Below are 17,778 nucleotides of genomic sequence, written 5' to 3' on the forward strand. Positions count from 1 at the left end.
GTGTGTGTGTGTGTGTGTGTGGATGTGTGTGTGGGTGTGTGAGTGTGTGAGTGAGTGAGTGAGTGAGTGAGTGTGTGTGTGTGTGTGTGTGTGTGTGTGTGTGTGTGTGTGTGTCGTAATGGCGGTACCTTGATCTTGCCCATACCACAACTTGTTTCCTTTTACACACCACGCCCTTTGATACACTTTTGTTTTCCAGCACTTGTGAAGTTATTGCGTGCAGCATACAGCGATATTTTCCAGTTCTGAAGGATCGGTACATTGAAAGCTACTCGATAGATCATGAAACGACAAGTATACTAAGGTACCGTTTGTTGTAGATTCTGGGGGCAGTGTGCTAAATGTCAAAGTTGCAAACTGCTTAATAAGTTCAACGGGCAATTAGTCACCTCTAGAGAAATCATTATAAACATAATTTAATGACGTGTAATTGGCCCCTGGACTTGATAATCAGCTGGATTCGGTAGGAAGTGAGTTCATAAGGCCGTGGAGGTACGTCGCTTTCAGGTTAAGTAACTAGCTGAGGATTTGATCGCTCAGTTCCACCAAATTGTGGTGATGCTGATGTCGGCGTCTTACCCGCTCTTCCAAAACGTCCCAAGAATTTTCTATGGGAGTCAAGTCAGGTCAAGCCAAATCAGATCACATGTATAGGATGAGAGAGTGTTCAGAAAACCAGTCAATAATTCTACCAGACCGAAGGACTTCGCTGTTCTCGTCTTTATTTGCTGCTGTGAGGTGGTTTCTTGCGAGGTGACCGACTCCAAATGTTCATTACAGGCATGGTGTTACCTAGCTGACAGGTGGGGATGAACCTTAATTCGATGCTCTTAGAAAAACTCAGGTTTTATGGAATTAAAGGCTATACACACAGCTGGTTCGAATCATAGTTAACGAACAGAAAGCAAAAAATTATGCTGAATGACACAAATAACGTTGGGAGGGTGCTAAATTCTAGTGAATGGGGAGTTATCACAAAGGGAGTCCCACAGGGTTTAATTTTGGGTCCTCAGCTGCTCCTTATTCATGTAAATGACCTCTCACTTAACGCTCAGCAAGCAGAACTAGTAATTTTTGCAGATGACACGAGTGTTATAATAAATCCCACTCCAGAAAAAGTAGCTGAAGATATTGTTAAGGATGTCTTTCAAAGAATTATTAAGTGGTTCTCAGAAAATGGACTCTCCCTTAATTTTGAAACAACTCACTATATCCAGTTTTGTACATCGAATAGAGTCATACCGACAATTGATGTAACATATGAACAGGGCTCAGTTAACAGGGTAGATTTCTTCAAATTTTTGGGTATTCACATCAATGACAACTTGAAAAGGAAGAAGCATATTACTGAGCTTCTCAAATAATTAAGTTCAGCTTCTTTCGCTCTTCGTATAATCGCTAGTCTTGCTAATAAACAGATCAGGCTCCTAACTTTGCATATTTCCACTCAGTAATGTCTTATGGAATAGTATTCTGGGGTAATTCACCACTTACACATAAATTATTGATTGCACCAAAGAGAGCAGTGAGAATAATTAGTGGTGTTCATCGAAGGACGTCATATGGGCAACTATTCAAGGAGTTAGGTATTTTAACTGCACCATCAGAGTACATATATTCGCTAATGAAATTCGTTATAAATAATCCATCTCAATTCGCGAAAAACAGTGATGTTCGTACGTACAACACTAGAGGAAAAAATTACCTTTCTTAACCGTTATGGAAGTTATTAGTTGTTCAAAAAGGAATACATTATTCAGCAACAAAAATCTTTGATCATTTGCCCAACAACATAACTGGTAAAAAAATGTACCTCTAAATGTAGTTGCATGTGTATAACTAAAAATTTCAGTAATATTAATATTAGCACTATTCATGTGTGTATATATATCTTGTCATCTGACTTGTTCCACATCATATCGATAAAATAATCGTGAAAACGATCTACGAAACATGACATAACTAAACTAAACTCTAGATTCAGTGCGCGTTCGGTTGATCACGTGACACAATCGCTGCACCACTGTATATGCCTGACGATTCCTTTGTACGTGCGCAGCGAGCTAACTAACATTGTCCGCTGAGCTTACCATCAGTTTTACACATCGCAGTGATTTCCTTAACGTTGTCTTTGCGCAAGATAATGCCGCATGTTATCTATGCTAGCCTGACCTACCTCAATACAAATCACCATCTGGCTTTTCAGTTTGACCCACGGCACGGCACGGCAATCAGTGACCCCAGATACCTCACACTCTGAAAATACAGGTGGAGAAGAAAAATATGGAAACACCACAAACACAAGACATTACAATGTCCAAAAGCCCTGGCATTTAGAATTGCTTCCAGTCAACTCGAAATGGATAAATACAGGTCCTCTACAGTTTTAAAGGGAGTCTTGTAGCATTTTTCCTGCAACATATTGGCAAGTTCATGTAATGAGGATGGAGGTATAGCGTTAGCGACCGTTATCTCAAAAATAGACCACAAATGCTCAATAATATTGATACCTAGTGAAAATGGTGGCTTGGAGAGTTGTGATGATTCATCTTAGTGTTTACAAAACCAGTCCTGGACCACTCGAGGTGTGTAGCCAGGAGTCCTGTCGTCTAGGAACACATCATCACATGCGCAGTGCCGTGGTGTGCACCAGATCAGCCAAAATGTTGACATAATCCCTGGCAGTACCGCGACATTGCAGAATAACACTGGGCCCCGTGGAACACCACGATACGGCTGCCCAAATCATCACAGGATCCGTGTCATGTTTCACTTTTGGGACGTAAAGTTGGTCAAAAGTTTGAAACAATGTCAAAATAAGACTCATCCAACCAAGTGACATTCTATTAGCACTGGCACTGACAGGGTCCGCGATTGCGGCACCCTGCTCTGAAGTGACTTTTGCACCTGTCGTTCTCTTATTTTTCGACACAGTCCTCTTCAATAATCGTCCGTCACGAGCACTCAACGCACATTAACGTCCGCTTTGTGACTTAACGGATGATGTGTTTCGGTTTTCATGTGAATGCGGTATAAATCTTCAATACGGAGCGTCGTGAAACACCAAACACATCGGCTGCCTTGGTTACGGAAGCACTCCCCCAAAGAGCAGCAACGACTTAACGACTTGCCCGCATTCTAATTCACTTTTCTCCTGTATAATGCACTCACAACTACACATATCACTGTTCTGACCCAGACCGACACTTGCAACGTATTGAGGGCAATGCATGGGTGTCATTCGTTGTCAAATACAGTATCGGAACCTCCCTTTCAATATCTGTCCTCTGCATGCCGAGAAACTGGTATGCCACCACTCGCCAGTCTCTACGATTGGTGGACTTCGGCACAGAATTGAAGCATTATAAAATATACCCGTATCTGACATCCAAGTTCAGTTCGTCGCGATGCCCAACCTTGTTAAAGCCATTGTAGCCGCCAGTGCTGGCAGCTCTGTGTACTACATCTTTCACCATGCGTACCTCCAAATAACCTACCCATTTAAATCAGCATCCTACTATACTACATACACACAGAAAGTAAAATTTCATTATTTATCCTTCCTAGTGTTGCAACTGTAGTGGCCAGGAGTGAACATCGCTGTCATATCAGGGGACACGGTAATCACCATCCAACTTTTGCTGATTAGTGTAGTGACCTATAGTAAACATACGCAGGTCGAACATTAGTAAAACCGATAAACTGCTGGGACAGATTCCTGACCGGAAATGTAAGAAAAAATGTCCTATGAATATGTGTCCGGAAATGGACGGTGTGCGTGCAACGACAACAAATCGTCCCGGAATACAGTACAGATGTGCACCTCATTCAAGTCATAACAGATGTTCAAAGTGTCCTCCATGGGAATGCAGGTGATAGGGGTAGTACCGGTTGTCACTCAGGATACGCATAATTGTACTTTGGCTTACACCATGTAAGCGGGTCACTGGCATGGAGGTTGTGCGAGGGTTCGTCTCAATATCCTGTAGAACCCAGTCCTCCAAATCTGGTGTATGCAAAATCCTCCGCCTTCCAGCACGTTCGTCTGTGTGAAAGGACCGATGATCACACAAAACGCCCAAAAGGGGCTTGAATGTTGTGCGATGTGGTTGGTGTCCGTGAGGATACTTGTTTTGGTATGGCAGAGCTGCCTGCCGGCCGTTGTGGCCGCTCGGGTCTAGGCACTTCAGTCTGGAACCACGCGACCGCTACGGTCGCAGGTTCGAATCCAGCCTCGGGCATGGATGTGTGTGATGTCCTTAGGTTAGTTAGGTTTAAGTAGTTCTAAGTTCTAGGGGACTGATGACCTCAGATGTTAAGTCCCATAGTGCTCTGAGCCATTTTTGAGCAGTCCTGCCCCTCGGCTGTTTCCATCTGCTTCGCCGTACGCGGACACCATCTCGGCTTGCTCACGACAGAAATACCGGACCATTCTGCTGCTGACAGTACGCTGCGTCAGTCACATAGCTTGCAACACACAAGGAACACACTACACGCAGTCAGTGGAACTGTTATTCGTCAGCGCCATCTACCGTGGCAACGATGCATTTCCGGACACACGTTCATGGGAGGTTTTTTCCTCCATTTCCAGTCAGGAATCCGCCCCTGCAGTTTGTCGGTTTTATTAATGTTCACCCTGTATACAAATGTGTCGCAACGAGTTTGTATCTCATAGTGGTTCTAAATAATATAATTTTGTCTACCAGTTGATGAGCTCGGTTTCATTGTATAACAACAGCTCATAACGTCATCAATGTTGTCCTTACCAGCTAACTGGCGGCTACAGTTTTCCCTGTTCAGGGTTCTGGTGGTATAACCTTTCAAACGGTGACACTTGTCCCTACACTCGTGCGGCCTCAGAGATCGGCAGGTATTGTGTGCGTCGGCCTCCCATAACCTGACCGCGACCTAATTCGTTGAGTATGCGCGTCTTTCCTTCCTCGCACCGGCACACTTCACAACAGATGGAAACACAACGTTATCGTGGCAAAGATGGAAAGATCGATGTGTGTCCAAAGCAGAGTACAGTTCTGCTGTAATTGCAGCTTGAAAAAACTAAAAGAACTACGAAGGGACACAGTAACCAGGCGTTGTGAATGCACATTAAAGTACAGTGCACCAAACCCTCGAACGGGGTTATCTCTCTTCGAATGGAGAGGTGTCGTGTATCAGAGGAATAATGTTAATCCGGGTATAGTTACAAACAAATTGGGTCAAAAAATGGTTCAAATGGCTCTGAGCACTATGGGACTCAACTGCTTAGGTCATTAGTCCCCTAGAACTTAGAACTAGTTAAACCTAACGAACCTAAGGACATCACACACATCCATGCCCGAGGCAGGATTCGAACCTGCGACCGTAGCGGTCTCGCGGTTCCGGACTGCAGCACCCAGAACCGCACCGCCACTTCGGCCGGCAAAGTGGGTCACATAAGTTGATAATCACTGTGAAATCTAAATCTGGTCGTACGACGCACCTGTGGTCCATTGTCAAACAGTTATGTGGAAAACCAAAATTTTCCACTACCTCGCTTTTAACGTTTAACGCATTGTTCGCAGAAACCGAAAAATTGACACTTCACACCGTAACAAGTGATACCTCATTAAACTTCTCATTTTATGAATTCTCGCGTGGCATTTAACGACCTTGTTCGTCAGAGGCGGAAAATATCGTTCTACGTTGCACGCAATAACCTCACGAGCGCTGGAAAACAAAAGTACATCGAAGGGCGTAGCGGGTACTGCGAATCGTGTTGCTGTATGAATGATGACACCAAACCGCCATTACATCACACACACACACACACACACACACACACACACACACAGGGATAACATCATCCAATTTTTGTCTGGAAAAGTATTATCCAGGATATAACCTGAAATAGTTTTAATCCGTCATTGCCGACCAAGGTTTCCAACAGATTTCCCTGGTTAGTAGCCAATTTCGGAAATGTTAATCCTCTCCTACACAATCATCTGCGCTCCTCCTCAATGTTGCTCTCAATTAGCAGAAGGAAGAAAAATGGAGAATCCTACAACAGCCGGACACACTAAAGAAATTAATTGTAACGATGTGTCCTATTTAGCTGTTTACTGCTTCAAAGTTGTGGCATGTCTCGCATCCGAGAGGACGACGGTTTTCCGTGATTTCCCTAAATCGCTTCAGGCAAATGCGGGGATGGTTCCTCTGAAAGGGCACGGCCGACTTCCTTCCCCATCCTTCCCTAATCCGATGGGAGCGGTGACCAAATCAACCATCCATAATAGTTTACCCGCATTCCTATTTTCTTATTGATTATTAAACCCACCGCGAGGAGATCCGAATGGGGAAAAGTTTTACGTCCGGAATATTTTAGGCAAGAGGATGCCATCATAATTTAAGCACACAGTAGGGCTGCATGCCCTCAGGAATAATTACGGCTGTAGCTGCCCTGTGCGTTCATCCGTTCCCAGTACCTGCATAGCAAGGCCGCATCAGTTAGTCACCCATACTGTTCCCCCTGCAATTACTGCAAATCCTGAGGGACAACACGTTTGTCTGACATCTCAACAGATACCTTTGTCGCTGAGGCACGCAAGCCTCCCCACCAACGGCAAAGTCCATAGTTCATAGTGGATGGATTCTACGGTATGGTTCTCATTCATCTAAATACCTAGGGATTACAACTGCCAACAAGTTAAATTAGAACCATTTCTGTGTTGTGGTTCCAATTTAACTCGTACGCAGTTGTAATCCCTAGGTATTTAAACAAATTTTAAATTTCAATTTATATGATTTTATGAGTAACCGAAATTTAACATATTTTTTTAGTAATCATATAGAAGATCCCACACTACTTATTGTTAATGTTGATTGCCACCTTTCACACTACGCAGTTATAGACCGTAAACGCCAGAATCATCTGTAAATAATCTAGGATTGCTCGTATTGTCTCCTAATCATTTATGCAAATCAGGAACAGCAGAGGGCCTGTAAAACTTCCTTGGTAAACCCCATATATCACTTTGGTTTACTAGACGATTTCCCATCAGTTACTACAAACTGTGACCTTTCTGATAGAAAACAGCACAGCTAGATGAGACTCCATAGGCAAGCAGTTTGGTTAGAAGCCACTTGGGAGCTACAGTGTCGCAAGCCTTCTGAAAATCCACGCATATAGAATAAGTTCATCAGCGTATATGTCATTTACACAGCTACCCTTAAACTTCGTCGAGTTAGAATTTCAAAATTAGAAAAAGAGCGAGGCAAGGAGATACCACATCCTGAAAACTACTATTTGCAGTTCTATAATACTTCTTCAGAACTTCAACCTGGACTGAAGAAGGAATATATGGTAAAGAAACATCTGCACCACGTCCGTTTTGGTGATATTCTACTGAGTGCAAATAAACTTCTGCGACGAATGGTCTAACTTAATTGAGTATGTTTGATAGTTGGCATGAAAATCAAATTTAATAAGACTAAAATAATACATAACAAACATATGGAATGGCAGATTGGCCGCATTAACAATGAAGGCGAGGAACCATTTGAGTTTTTGTGCTTCGGGCCCTAGATGAAAATTGCTGGATGTACATCTAAAGAAATAAACAAAAGAGTAAAAATGATCCGAACTGATTTTCGTAAACTCAAAAGAGCTTTCAAACCGTATATTGCAGTGTATCTGAAATGGGAAGTACTTTTAAACCACTGTAGAAATAACACCATTGGTCAGTATGACGTCATATTGCAACAGAGTATTATCGGAGAAGAGGGAAAGAAAAATAGTTACAAATTGTAACTATAGATGGCGCTGTAATTATCATAATTTAATAGTGGTTGACTACAAATGACAAATGAATCCTACAAGCCGGCCGGTGTGGCCGTGCGGTTAAAGGCGCTTCATTCTGGAACCGCGTGACCGCTGCGGTCGCAGGTTCGAATCCTGCCTCGGTCATGGATGTGTGTGATGTCCTTAGGTTAGTTAGGTTTAATTAGTTCTACGTTCTAGGCGACTGATGACCTCAGAAGTTAAGTCGCATAGTGCTCAGAGCCATTTGAATCCTACAAAAATGCCTAAGGTGTACGTTTGACTTTACATAAGTTGTACTACTCAGTGTGCATGGGTGTACAAGTGTGATATTGTTAGTTACGTGAGCCCATCCACCACCATATCACATTGGATTGGAAAAATCGGTTTTTAAGTGTCCTGAGGCCAAATACCACATAAAAAGCATTACTCACATCGGTTTTTAATTGTCCTGAGGCCAAAAACCGCATAAAAAGCAGCAATCAGAATCAAATCGGAAAACATGTTCAATATGCTGTGCACTGTTTTCTGCAACAAGCTGAAATCGAGAAACAGCATGTTCCAGAACTGGTTGAAGTGTTTCCGGGGTAACGTTCTGAATGTGTTGCTCAATGTACGCCTTGAATACAGCTAAGTTTTCAATCGGAACACTGAAGACATCATCTTTCAGATAGCCCCGCAGCCAGAAGTCACACGGATTAAGATCAGGTGATCGGGATGGCCAGGATATAGTTAAATGCCGGCTGATAATTCTACCATTTCCGAAATAGCGCTTCAGAAGCTGTTTAACTGGATTTGCAATGTACGGAGGTGCGCCATCTTGCATAAAAGTGATACCATCCACACATACACGCTGTTGGAGAGCTGGAACGTCGTGGTTGCGCGAAAGACATTCAATGCACGTACAGGTAACAGGACCGGAAACACCTTTCTCTTCGAATAAATATGGCCCTGTGATAAATGATGCCGTAAATCCGCACCACGTAGTAACCTTTTCACGATGACGTGGTACTGGTTGATTTGCGTGTGGATTTTCCGTTGCTCATATTCGACAATTCTGTGTATTGACATATCCTATCAGATGGAAGTGGGCTTCGTCTGTCCACAAAATATTCCTCGGCCAATCAAAATGGCTCAAATGACTCTGAACACTATGGGACTTAACTTCTGAGGTCATCAGTCCCCTAGAACTTAGAACTACTTAAACCTAACCAACCTAAGGACATCACACACATCCATGCCCGAGGCAGGATTCGAACCTGCGATCGTAGCGGTCGTGCGGTTCCAGATTGTAGCACTTAGAACCGCTCGGCCACTCCGACCGGCACGGCCAATCACTGTCCGCTTCCATGCGAGCAAGAAATTCTAAAGCAATGGTCTCTCTTGCTGGCAGGTCAACAGGAAGCAACTCGTGTGCGTGGATAATTTTCAATGGATACCAAAGAAGGATGTTTCGTAGGAGTTTACACACCGTGCTCACGAGTATATCCAACGTTCAGACAATTCTCCGTGCACTACACGTTTGCACACCACCACTCTTTCTCCTCCTGCATTTCTGTGGCCACTGCTTCCTCTGACGTTGAGTCAATTCGTTTCCTCCCTCTACCAGCTTGCACACCAAAAAAACCCAACAGTGTCCGAAACGTCTGCAGAGCGACGTGTGCACAGTCATCATTCTTGTAACACAGCCTTACAAGCAGGGTGCGATCCTGCATTGAGACGGTCATGGTGAACGTCGCAGACGCGAAAAAGAGGAAAAGCCGTGTACTTCAATGGGCCTTGCGCATGACAGGTGTTTTCTTTTACATGCTCTGACACATACAGCGCTATCTATTGATCAATTTTCATGCTATTTTTTTTTCTTCCGCCATACGTATTTCTCCTTCTCCGATAATATTCCGTTGCAATTTGACGTCATCGTGACCAGTGGTGTTATTTCTACAGCGTTTTGAAAGTTTAATTATGATCACCTGTATACTATGAGTGTGTATCACTCATGGTAATGCTATATAGCCTTTCAAGGGAAAATGTTTGAAAATCAGGGAGTTTCTCACTAAATAAGGAAAAGAGCCATGTTGAGAATTAGTTCGAGAGGAAAGAAATCACATGGAACAGAGTGAAAAGGAACACGTCATTATGACCGAAGTGAAAATAAAATGGAGATGGGCCGGAGATGTAGTCTGGGCAATAGATGGTAGGTGAACCAAGGAAATTCTTTGTACATTTCCAGAACATAATTGAAGACCGAGACGCCGACCTAACGGCAAGTGGTCACATGACATTAGAAAATATGCAGGAGCAACATGGAGAAGTCAAGAGGAGGTGGTCTTTATCCATCAGTGGCTGATGACGATGATTATTATTATTGTTATTATTATTATTTTTATATTACTATAACTGTGAAATAGTATTATTATTGTTGTTGTTATTATTATTACATTATTATTACTGTGAAATACTCCAGGATCAAAACTTTTAGGGTAACTGACGAATGTTACTAACCATTTCTTATACACCAGTTAATTCTGATTCCTGATGTGCAGCTGAAGAAACTGAAATAACATTGCTTTTAATCGCAGTTTGATCATATGAGTACGAGCACGCATTTTAATGACAGCCCCGAATCTAAAAATACATGCCTTCTCGAAAGTGTTATTCCCCCTCTGGTAGTTTTTACCAGTAAGTCGTAGATTCGACCTCTAGTGACTAACGTCATTGTACCAGGAGGTAATATCGATTCGACTCTAGAGATAAACCAGCAGACCAGCTTCTGCGGGATACTGGAAGACGACGACTTCGTGGTTACTCAAGTAGCGCTGTATCATGTGTCATAATTAGCGCCTCTCTCTATTCTTTACCCACTGACGATGGAGTTATATAAACATCCATACTCAGAAAGCCACCTAGTGGTACGTGGGGGGATAGTTTGTGTATCACTTCACTCTTTAGTGACTCAGTCGTGAATCTTTTACGGGAAGCCGGCCGCGGTGGTCTAGCGGTTAAGGCGCTCAGTCCGGAACCGCGCGACTGCTACGGTCGCAGGTTCGAATCCTGCCTCGGGCATGGATGTGTGTTATGTCCTTAGGTTAGTTAGGTTTAAGTAGTTCTAAGTTCTAGGGGACTGATGACCACAGATGTTAAGTCCCATAGTGCTCAGAGCCATTTGAACCATTTTTTACGGGAAGAGCGACTCTTGGTAGGCCTCTGTGAGAGCTCATATTCTTCCAATTCATGATCTTTTCGCGAAATATACGTAGCAGGTCGTATTAGGAGTATACTGATTAACTCTTCTAAGAACCCACCTCTCGGATGACTAAATAACTCGGCTGATAACCGGAGACTTCATGCGTTCTAATCCTTATAGCCTGTGCCATGAGTTCGGCAGTTTACGCGCATGGACAGTCAATACTTTGAAGCCATAACGGGACGATAGCTGTGGAAGACACGGCTGCTCACCGTATATTTTCTCAGACAATGAATTGGTGAGTGGTTTCCTCATAATTGCCGCTTATCTCCGCGGCAACAATCCGCTATATCCGACGACGACAATTGTCATGGAAACTTTGTTGCTCCAGCAGCTTCTATTACATCGAATGAGTACTTCATCTGCAAGGGCCCACAAGGTGGCCATTGATTGACGTATGGGTTCTGGTGCAGTCGTTTTAAAAATAATAGCGGGATGCGATTTGAGTGCCATTTATTGGTGGCAATCAAAAGGATTTTCCCCAGAACTTCAGCACTGAACAAATATCTATTCCTCGTACTATACTATTCGTAATACAACTGTTTAATTTATGGACAAATGTCGTGTTCAGTCACGCATGACGTTGCAACAATTGGGTCTAAGTGCTGAACGCACTCTAAGTATTTGGTCGTGAAACAGCTTCATCCCAAGTCTTACCTCTGCGACACATTTGCGCCGACTGATTTTGCTGGGCTAAATTTCAGTACTACATTTTAGAAAGCATTCTTGAGGCCTTTGGTTCCTTTTAAAATAACATTGGCAAATGTTTCGTAAACTATTAATTTCAAAGTAATTGGAAACATTAGTAGTTTTGTCACTGTCGCTAGGATTGCAAATTTCTGGTCTTCGAGCCTCAGGGCTTCCACTTCATTTGCCATTCCCGAGTCTTCACAGAGAGATTGCCTTCTATCCAACCACTGTGATATGATTGCTCATCAGTTCCGTACTCTTTCAACAGCTTATTGTGGATTGTTGTTGTGTTTTCTGCTTTCAAAGGCAGAAACGAATTACGGCACGAATCTCGTTTATGAATGGGTTGAGTCATTTCGTTTTTATCCCGTTGGCGCCGTGCCAGCAAACAAATAAAAATCCGAAATGGACGGAAATCGGTAGATGTGATATACATGTGCAGACAAACAAATTATTACATTTTCAGAAAAACTGGATTATTTATTTGAGAGGAAGAACTTCACATATTGGGCAACTCAGTAACGCGTTGGTACACCTCTGGCCCTTATATAAGCAGTTATTCGGCTTGGCTTGATACAGCTGAAACTTTCCTGGCAGATTAAAACTGTGTGCCGGACCGAAACTCGAACTCGGGACCTTTGCCTTTCGCATACAAGTGCTCTCTTTTTTTATCTCATTTTGTTCGTTATAGTTTGTTGCATTTGTTCAGGGTGGACGTCCCATGCATGACGCCTGTTCAGGTTCGTCGTTGATCCGTTCACTCAGTTTTTTTTTCCCCTCTTACAGAGAGCAGCTAACGACTGAGCTACCCAAGCACGACTCACGCCCCGTCCTCACAGCTTTAATTCAGCCAGTACCTCGTCTCCTACCTTCCAGACTTCACAGAAGCTCTTGCGCTAACTTGGAGAACTAGTACTGGTTCAAATGGCTCTGACCACTATGGGACTTAACATCGGAGGTTATCAGTCCCCTAGACTTAGAACTACTTATACCTAATGAACCTAAGGACATCACACACACCCATGTCCGAGGCAGGATTCGAACCTGCGAGCATAGCAGCAGCGCGGTTCCGGGCTGAAGCGCCTAGAACCGCTCGGCCACAACGTCCGCGAGAACTAGTAGTCCTTGAAGAAAGGATGTTGCGGAGACGCGGCTTACCCAAAGCCTGGGGGATGTTTCCATAGTGAGATTTTCGCTCTGCAGCGGAGTGTGCGCTGAGTTCGAGTCTCGGTCCGGCACACAGTTTTAATCTGCAGCAAAGTTTCATATCAGCGCACACTCCGCTGCACAGTGAAAACCTCATTCGGGAGTGATATAGTTGTTGGATGTCCGTCTCATATCGTGCCAAATTCTGTCCAATTGATGCGTTAGGTCGTCGAAATCCCGAGGTGGTTGTAGGGTTCTATCTGTAACGCTCAAAACGCTTTAAACCGGGGAGAGATCAGGTGACGTTGATGGCAAAGGTATGGTTTGGCAAGCGCAAAGACAACTCTCGCCGTTTGCGGGAGGATATTATCTTGCTGAACTATAAGCCCAAGATGGTTTGCCATGAAGAGCAACAAAACGGGTCATGGAATACCGTCGACATAACGACGTGCTGCAAGCGTGCCGCGGATGACAAAGGAGTTGTGCTATGAAATGAAACGGCACCCCAGACCATCACTGCTAGCTGTCGGACAGTATGGCGGGCAACAGTGAAAATGGTATCGTTCAGTTAGCCGATGCGTCTCCAGACATGGTTATGCTGATCATCAGGGCCCAATTCCAAACGGGTCACATCACTGAAGAGAGTTCCATACCATGCCTAATATGTCGGACACAGTTGCAAACGGACGAGTTGTACAGGGCGGCGTGAGGTGAGTCCCATTTCTGTGAGCCACCTATTAATGGTTCTTGTGGTCACTGAGGCACCAGTTGCACTTCGGATCGATAATAATGATGAATAAGGGGCTCTGAATGCCTCTCTGACGATTACTCCGTCCTCTCATTCTGTGGCCTCTCTAGGTCGACTGACTACGCCTTGGCGCTGTGTTCGGCCATGAGTCACCCATCCCTGCCAACACAACAGAAAAGTGGCATGACTCCTATTGAGATGTCCAGCGATCCGTATGTTTCTCTGAGCCCAACTACACGTCCTCTCTCAAATGTTGACATCAGTATGTACTGTTCACCCACCTGTCTGCGAGGCACAGTTATTGCACAAATGAGTAAATGGAATTAAATTCCCAAAGATTTTCTGGCCTGGTATCGACACGTCTCCAGATTACTAATCCCTTCCAGCTGCGCGGTGAAATTGAGCTACAGTGTCACACTTTCATAAACCGGCCGCCGAAGCTCACAATTTTGATTTTCCATCAAATACGGTATGGACATCAATCTATGATCCTTAGTGGTTGTCGTTTGTTCTTCTGTTTTAGAACGTATGTAAGTATAGTTATTCTTTCCACGCAGTTTGTGGCAATTGCCTAACATAGTTACCGTTTTATTTTGGCGCGTAAACAGCGCCACACACTGCACAAATACTCAGGAATCTGTTTTCTCACGATCCTGGTCAGAACTCCTCATTACTCCCGGCTACATGAGCGCTTGTTGCATCTGCGGGAACGGCCTGTTGATGCTTCTTAACTGCATCCCAGCTCACAAACCGTAATTTACAAGTCTCTGTATTGCATATTGAAATCTGTCTTTGCTTGAAACAAAATTAAGAAGAAAAATCATAAAATGTTGAAGTGCTTTTGTGATGGGAACTATCCCAACGTCAGTACTTTGTGGAATGATGTTTATATTGCCATATTTAAGTTATTTCAGTCCATCGAATGTTAGTGACCTGAAAGCTAATTGTGATGCGCGTACAAAAACCTCCGTTGACTTGTACTATTTCTCGTTATAAACCTATAGAATACGACGCAGTGTTCTGCTTCTGTAACTTGTATCAGTTTGTTGTGTTGTCCGTAAATGATATGCCGAATATAGAGAACGCATCTTTCGAGTGTTACAAGAAATTTTAGCACCCTAATATAAGATTTTTTACTGTATGTATTTGAGAGTTTAGATATGCGATCTGCTTTTCAAGCACTAATCGACAGTCTCCAATGAGGAATAGTCCAGATTTGACTGATGTTTTCCTTTTTGTGTTACAGAACGCTCGCGCCAGCTACGACTTCAGCAGCAACGACCCCTACCCGTACCCGCGGTACACCGACGACTGGTTTAACAGGTAAGTCACGGCTGCGCTCAGCAAGGGACCTTATACCACTCATCTCCCATGTATAACAGCAAAATCAAGAAGTATTTGAAGCAGGGCTGTTCAAAGTTGGGAAAGACCGATACAGATACTTAAAGTAGATGTATGTCTAAAAAAAAGTAGACTTCATTTTGATGGCATCACGGACTGGGCCAGTGAATAATTTACTCCTGCGGTAATATTATACAAAGTGTAACAAACGTAAGTGCAGATATTTTATATATGCTAGCTTAACATGTGCACACATCAGTATGTTGGCTACTCTTTCTCTGTGTCAAAGACTCTTCCCACAAACACATCATACCTTTCATCTACATCAACATCTACGTGATTACTCTGCTATTCATAATAAAATGCCTGGCAGAGGGTTAAGTGAACCACCTTCAAGATGCTTCTCCTCCGTTCCACTCTCGAACGGCGCGCGGGAAAAACGAGCACTTAAATTTTTCCGTGCGAGCCCTCATTTCTCTTATTTCTTCGTGATGATCATTTCTCCTTATGCAGATGGGTGCCAACAGAATGTTTTCGCAATCGGAGGAGAAAACTGGTGATTGAAATTTCATGAGAAGATCCCGTCACAACGAAAAACGTCTTTGTTTTAATGATTGCCACTCCAATTCACGTATCATGTCTGTGACACTATCCCCCCTATTTCGCGATAATACAAAACAGGCCGCCCTTCTTTGAACTTTTTCGATGACATTCGTCAGTCCCACCTGATGCGGATCCCACACCGCACAGCAATACTCCAGAATAGGACGGACAAGTGTGGTGTAAGCAGTCCCTTTAGTATATCGGTTGCACCTTTTAAGCGTTCTGCCATTCAATGGCAGTCTTTGGTTTACTCTACCCACAACATTATCCATGTGATCGTTCCAATTTAGGGTATTTGCAATTGTAATCCCTAAGTATTTTGTTGAATTTACAGCTTCCAGATTTGTGTGACTTAACGCGTTATCGAAATTTAGGGGATTCCTTTTAGTAGTCACGTGAAGAATTTCACACTTTTCTATGATCATGGTCAATTGCCACTCTTCGCACCATACATATATCTTACCTAAACCGTTTTGCAATTCGTTTTGGTTATCTGGTGACTTTACAAGACGGTAAATGACAGCACCATCTGCAAATAATCTAAGAGAGCAACTCAGATTATCTCCTACGTCGTTAATATAGATCAGGAACAATAGAGGGCATATAACACTTCCTTGGGGAATGCCGGATATTACTTCTGTTTTACTGGATGACTTTCTGTGTACTACTACGAACTGTGACGTTTCTGACAGGAAATCACGAATCCAGTCACTCAATTGAGGCGATATTCCATAGGCATGCAGTTTGGTTAGAAGACGCTTAAGAGGAACGGTGTCGAAAGTTTTCTGGAAATCTAAAAATATGGAACCAATTTGACATCCCCTGTCGACAGCATTCATTACTTCATGAGTATAAAGAGCTAGTTATGTTCATGAGTATAAAGAGCTAGTTGTGTTTTTTGAATCCATGGTGATTATGTGTCAATAAATCGTTTTCTTCGAGGTAATTCATAATGTTCGAACGCAGTATGTGTTCCAAAACGCTACTGCAGTTCGACGTTAGTGATATGGGCATGTAATTCAGCGGAATACTCCCTTTTTGGGTATTGGTGTGACTTGAGCAATTTTTCAGTCCTTAGGTACGGATCTTCCTGTGAGCGAACGGTTGTATATAAGTGCTAAATATGGAGTTATTGTATCAGCGTACTCTGAAAGGAACCTGACTGGTATACAATCTGGACCGGAGGACTTGCCTTTATTAAGTGATTTAAGCTGCTTTGCTACACCGAGGATATCTACTTCTATGTTTCTCATCTTGGCAGTTGTTCTTAATTGGAATTCAGGTATATTTAATTCGTCTTCTTTGGTGAAGGTGTTTCGGAAAACCGTGTTTAATAACTCTGCTTTAGTGGCACTGTCATCAGTAACTTCACAGTTGTTATCGCGCAGTGAAGGTATTGATTACGTCTTGCCACTGATGTGCTTCATATATGACCAGAATCTCTTTGGCTTTTCTGCCAGATTCCGAGACAGAGTTTCTTTGCGAAAATTATTAAAAGCATCTCGCATTGAAGTACACGCTATATTTCGAACTTCTGCAAAACTTTTTCAATCTTAGGGATTTTGAGTTATTTTAAATTTAGCATGCTTTTCTCGTTGCTTCTGCAACAGCGATCTGGCCCGTTTTGGGTACCATGGGGGATCAGTACCATCACTTATTAATTTATGTGGTATATATCTCTCAATTGCCGTTGAAATTGTCTCTTTGAAATCATTTCACATGTTTTTACGCTTACGTGATCAGATCGGAAGGAGTCGAGACTGTCTCTTAAAAAGGCGTTAAGAGCATTTTTATCAGCTTTTTTAAATAGAGGTACTTTGCGTTTCCTTTTGATGGTTGTGGGTGGTATTTAACCTTGCAGCAACTGCCTTGTGGTCGCTAATCCCTGTATTCGTCATGATACTCATTTGTCCAGGATTATTTGTTGCTAAGAGGTCAAGTATGCTTTCGCAACCATTTACGCTTCGAGTGGGCTCATGAACTAATTGTTCAAAACAGTTTTCTGAGAAAGCATTCAGTACAGTTTAGGATGACGTTTTGAAATAAGAGTCAAGTTTTCTCTGAACTGTTCAGCAACTATATCTTCTGAGTAGGGGGGTCGGTAAAACGATGCAATTAATAGTTTAGTCCGATTGTCGAGTATAACCTCTACCCATACTGTTTTGCAGGGACTATCTACTTATATTTCACTACAAGGTAAACTCCTTCTGACAG

The 17,778-nt window shown here is 43.1% G+C and overlaps 1 protein-coding gene across 1 annotated transcript in view; it reads left to right on the forward strand.

The window, feature by feature from the left end:
• The window catches only part of LOC126481920 (neuroendocrine convertase 2), a 1,488,910-nt gene that overhangs the window by 838,052 nt on the left and 633,080 nt on the right, over nt 1-17,778 (forward strand). The window contains exon 5 of the mRNA XM_050105880.1: nt 14,867-14,943. Coding sequence (XP_049961837.1) covers nt 14,867-14,943 — 77 coding nt within the window. The remainder of the gene's footprint in view (nt 1-14,866; nt 14,944-17,778) is intronic.

This window comes from Schistocerca serialis, chromosome 5 (assembly GCF_023864345.2).
Source record: "Schistocerca serialis cubense isolate TAMUIC-IGC-003099 chromosome 5, iqSchSeri2.2, whole genome shotgun sequence".
In the NCBI taxonomy this organism is placed as follows: Eukaryota; Metazoa; Arthropoda; class Insecta; order Orthoptera; family Acrididae; genus Schistocerca; species Schistocerca serialis.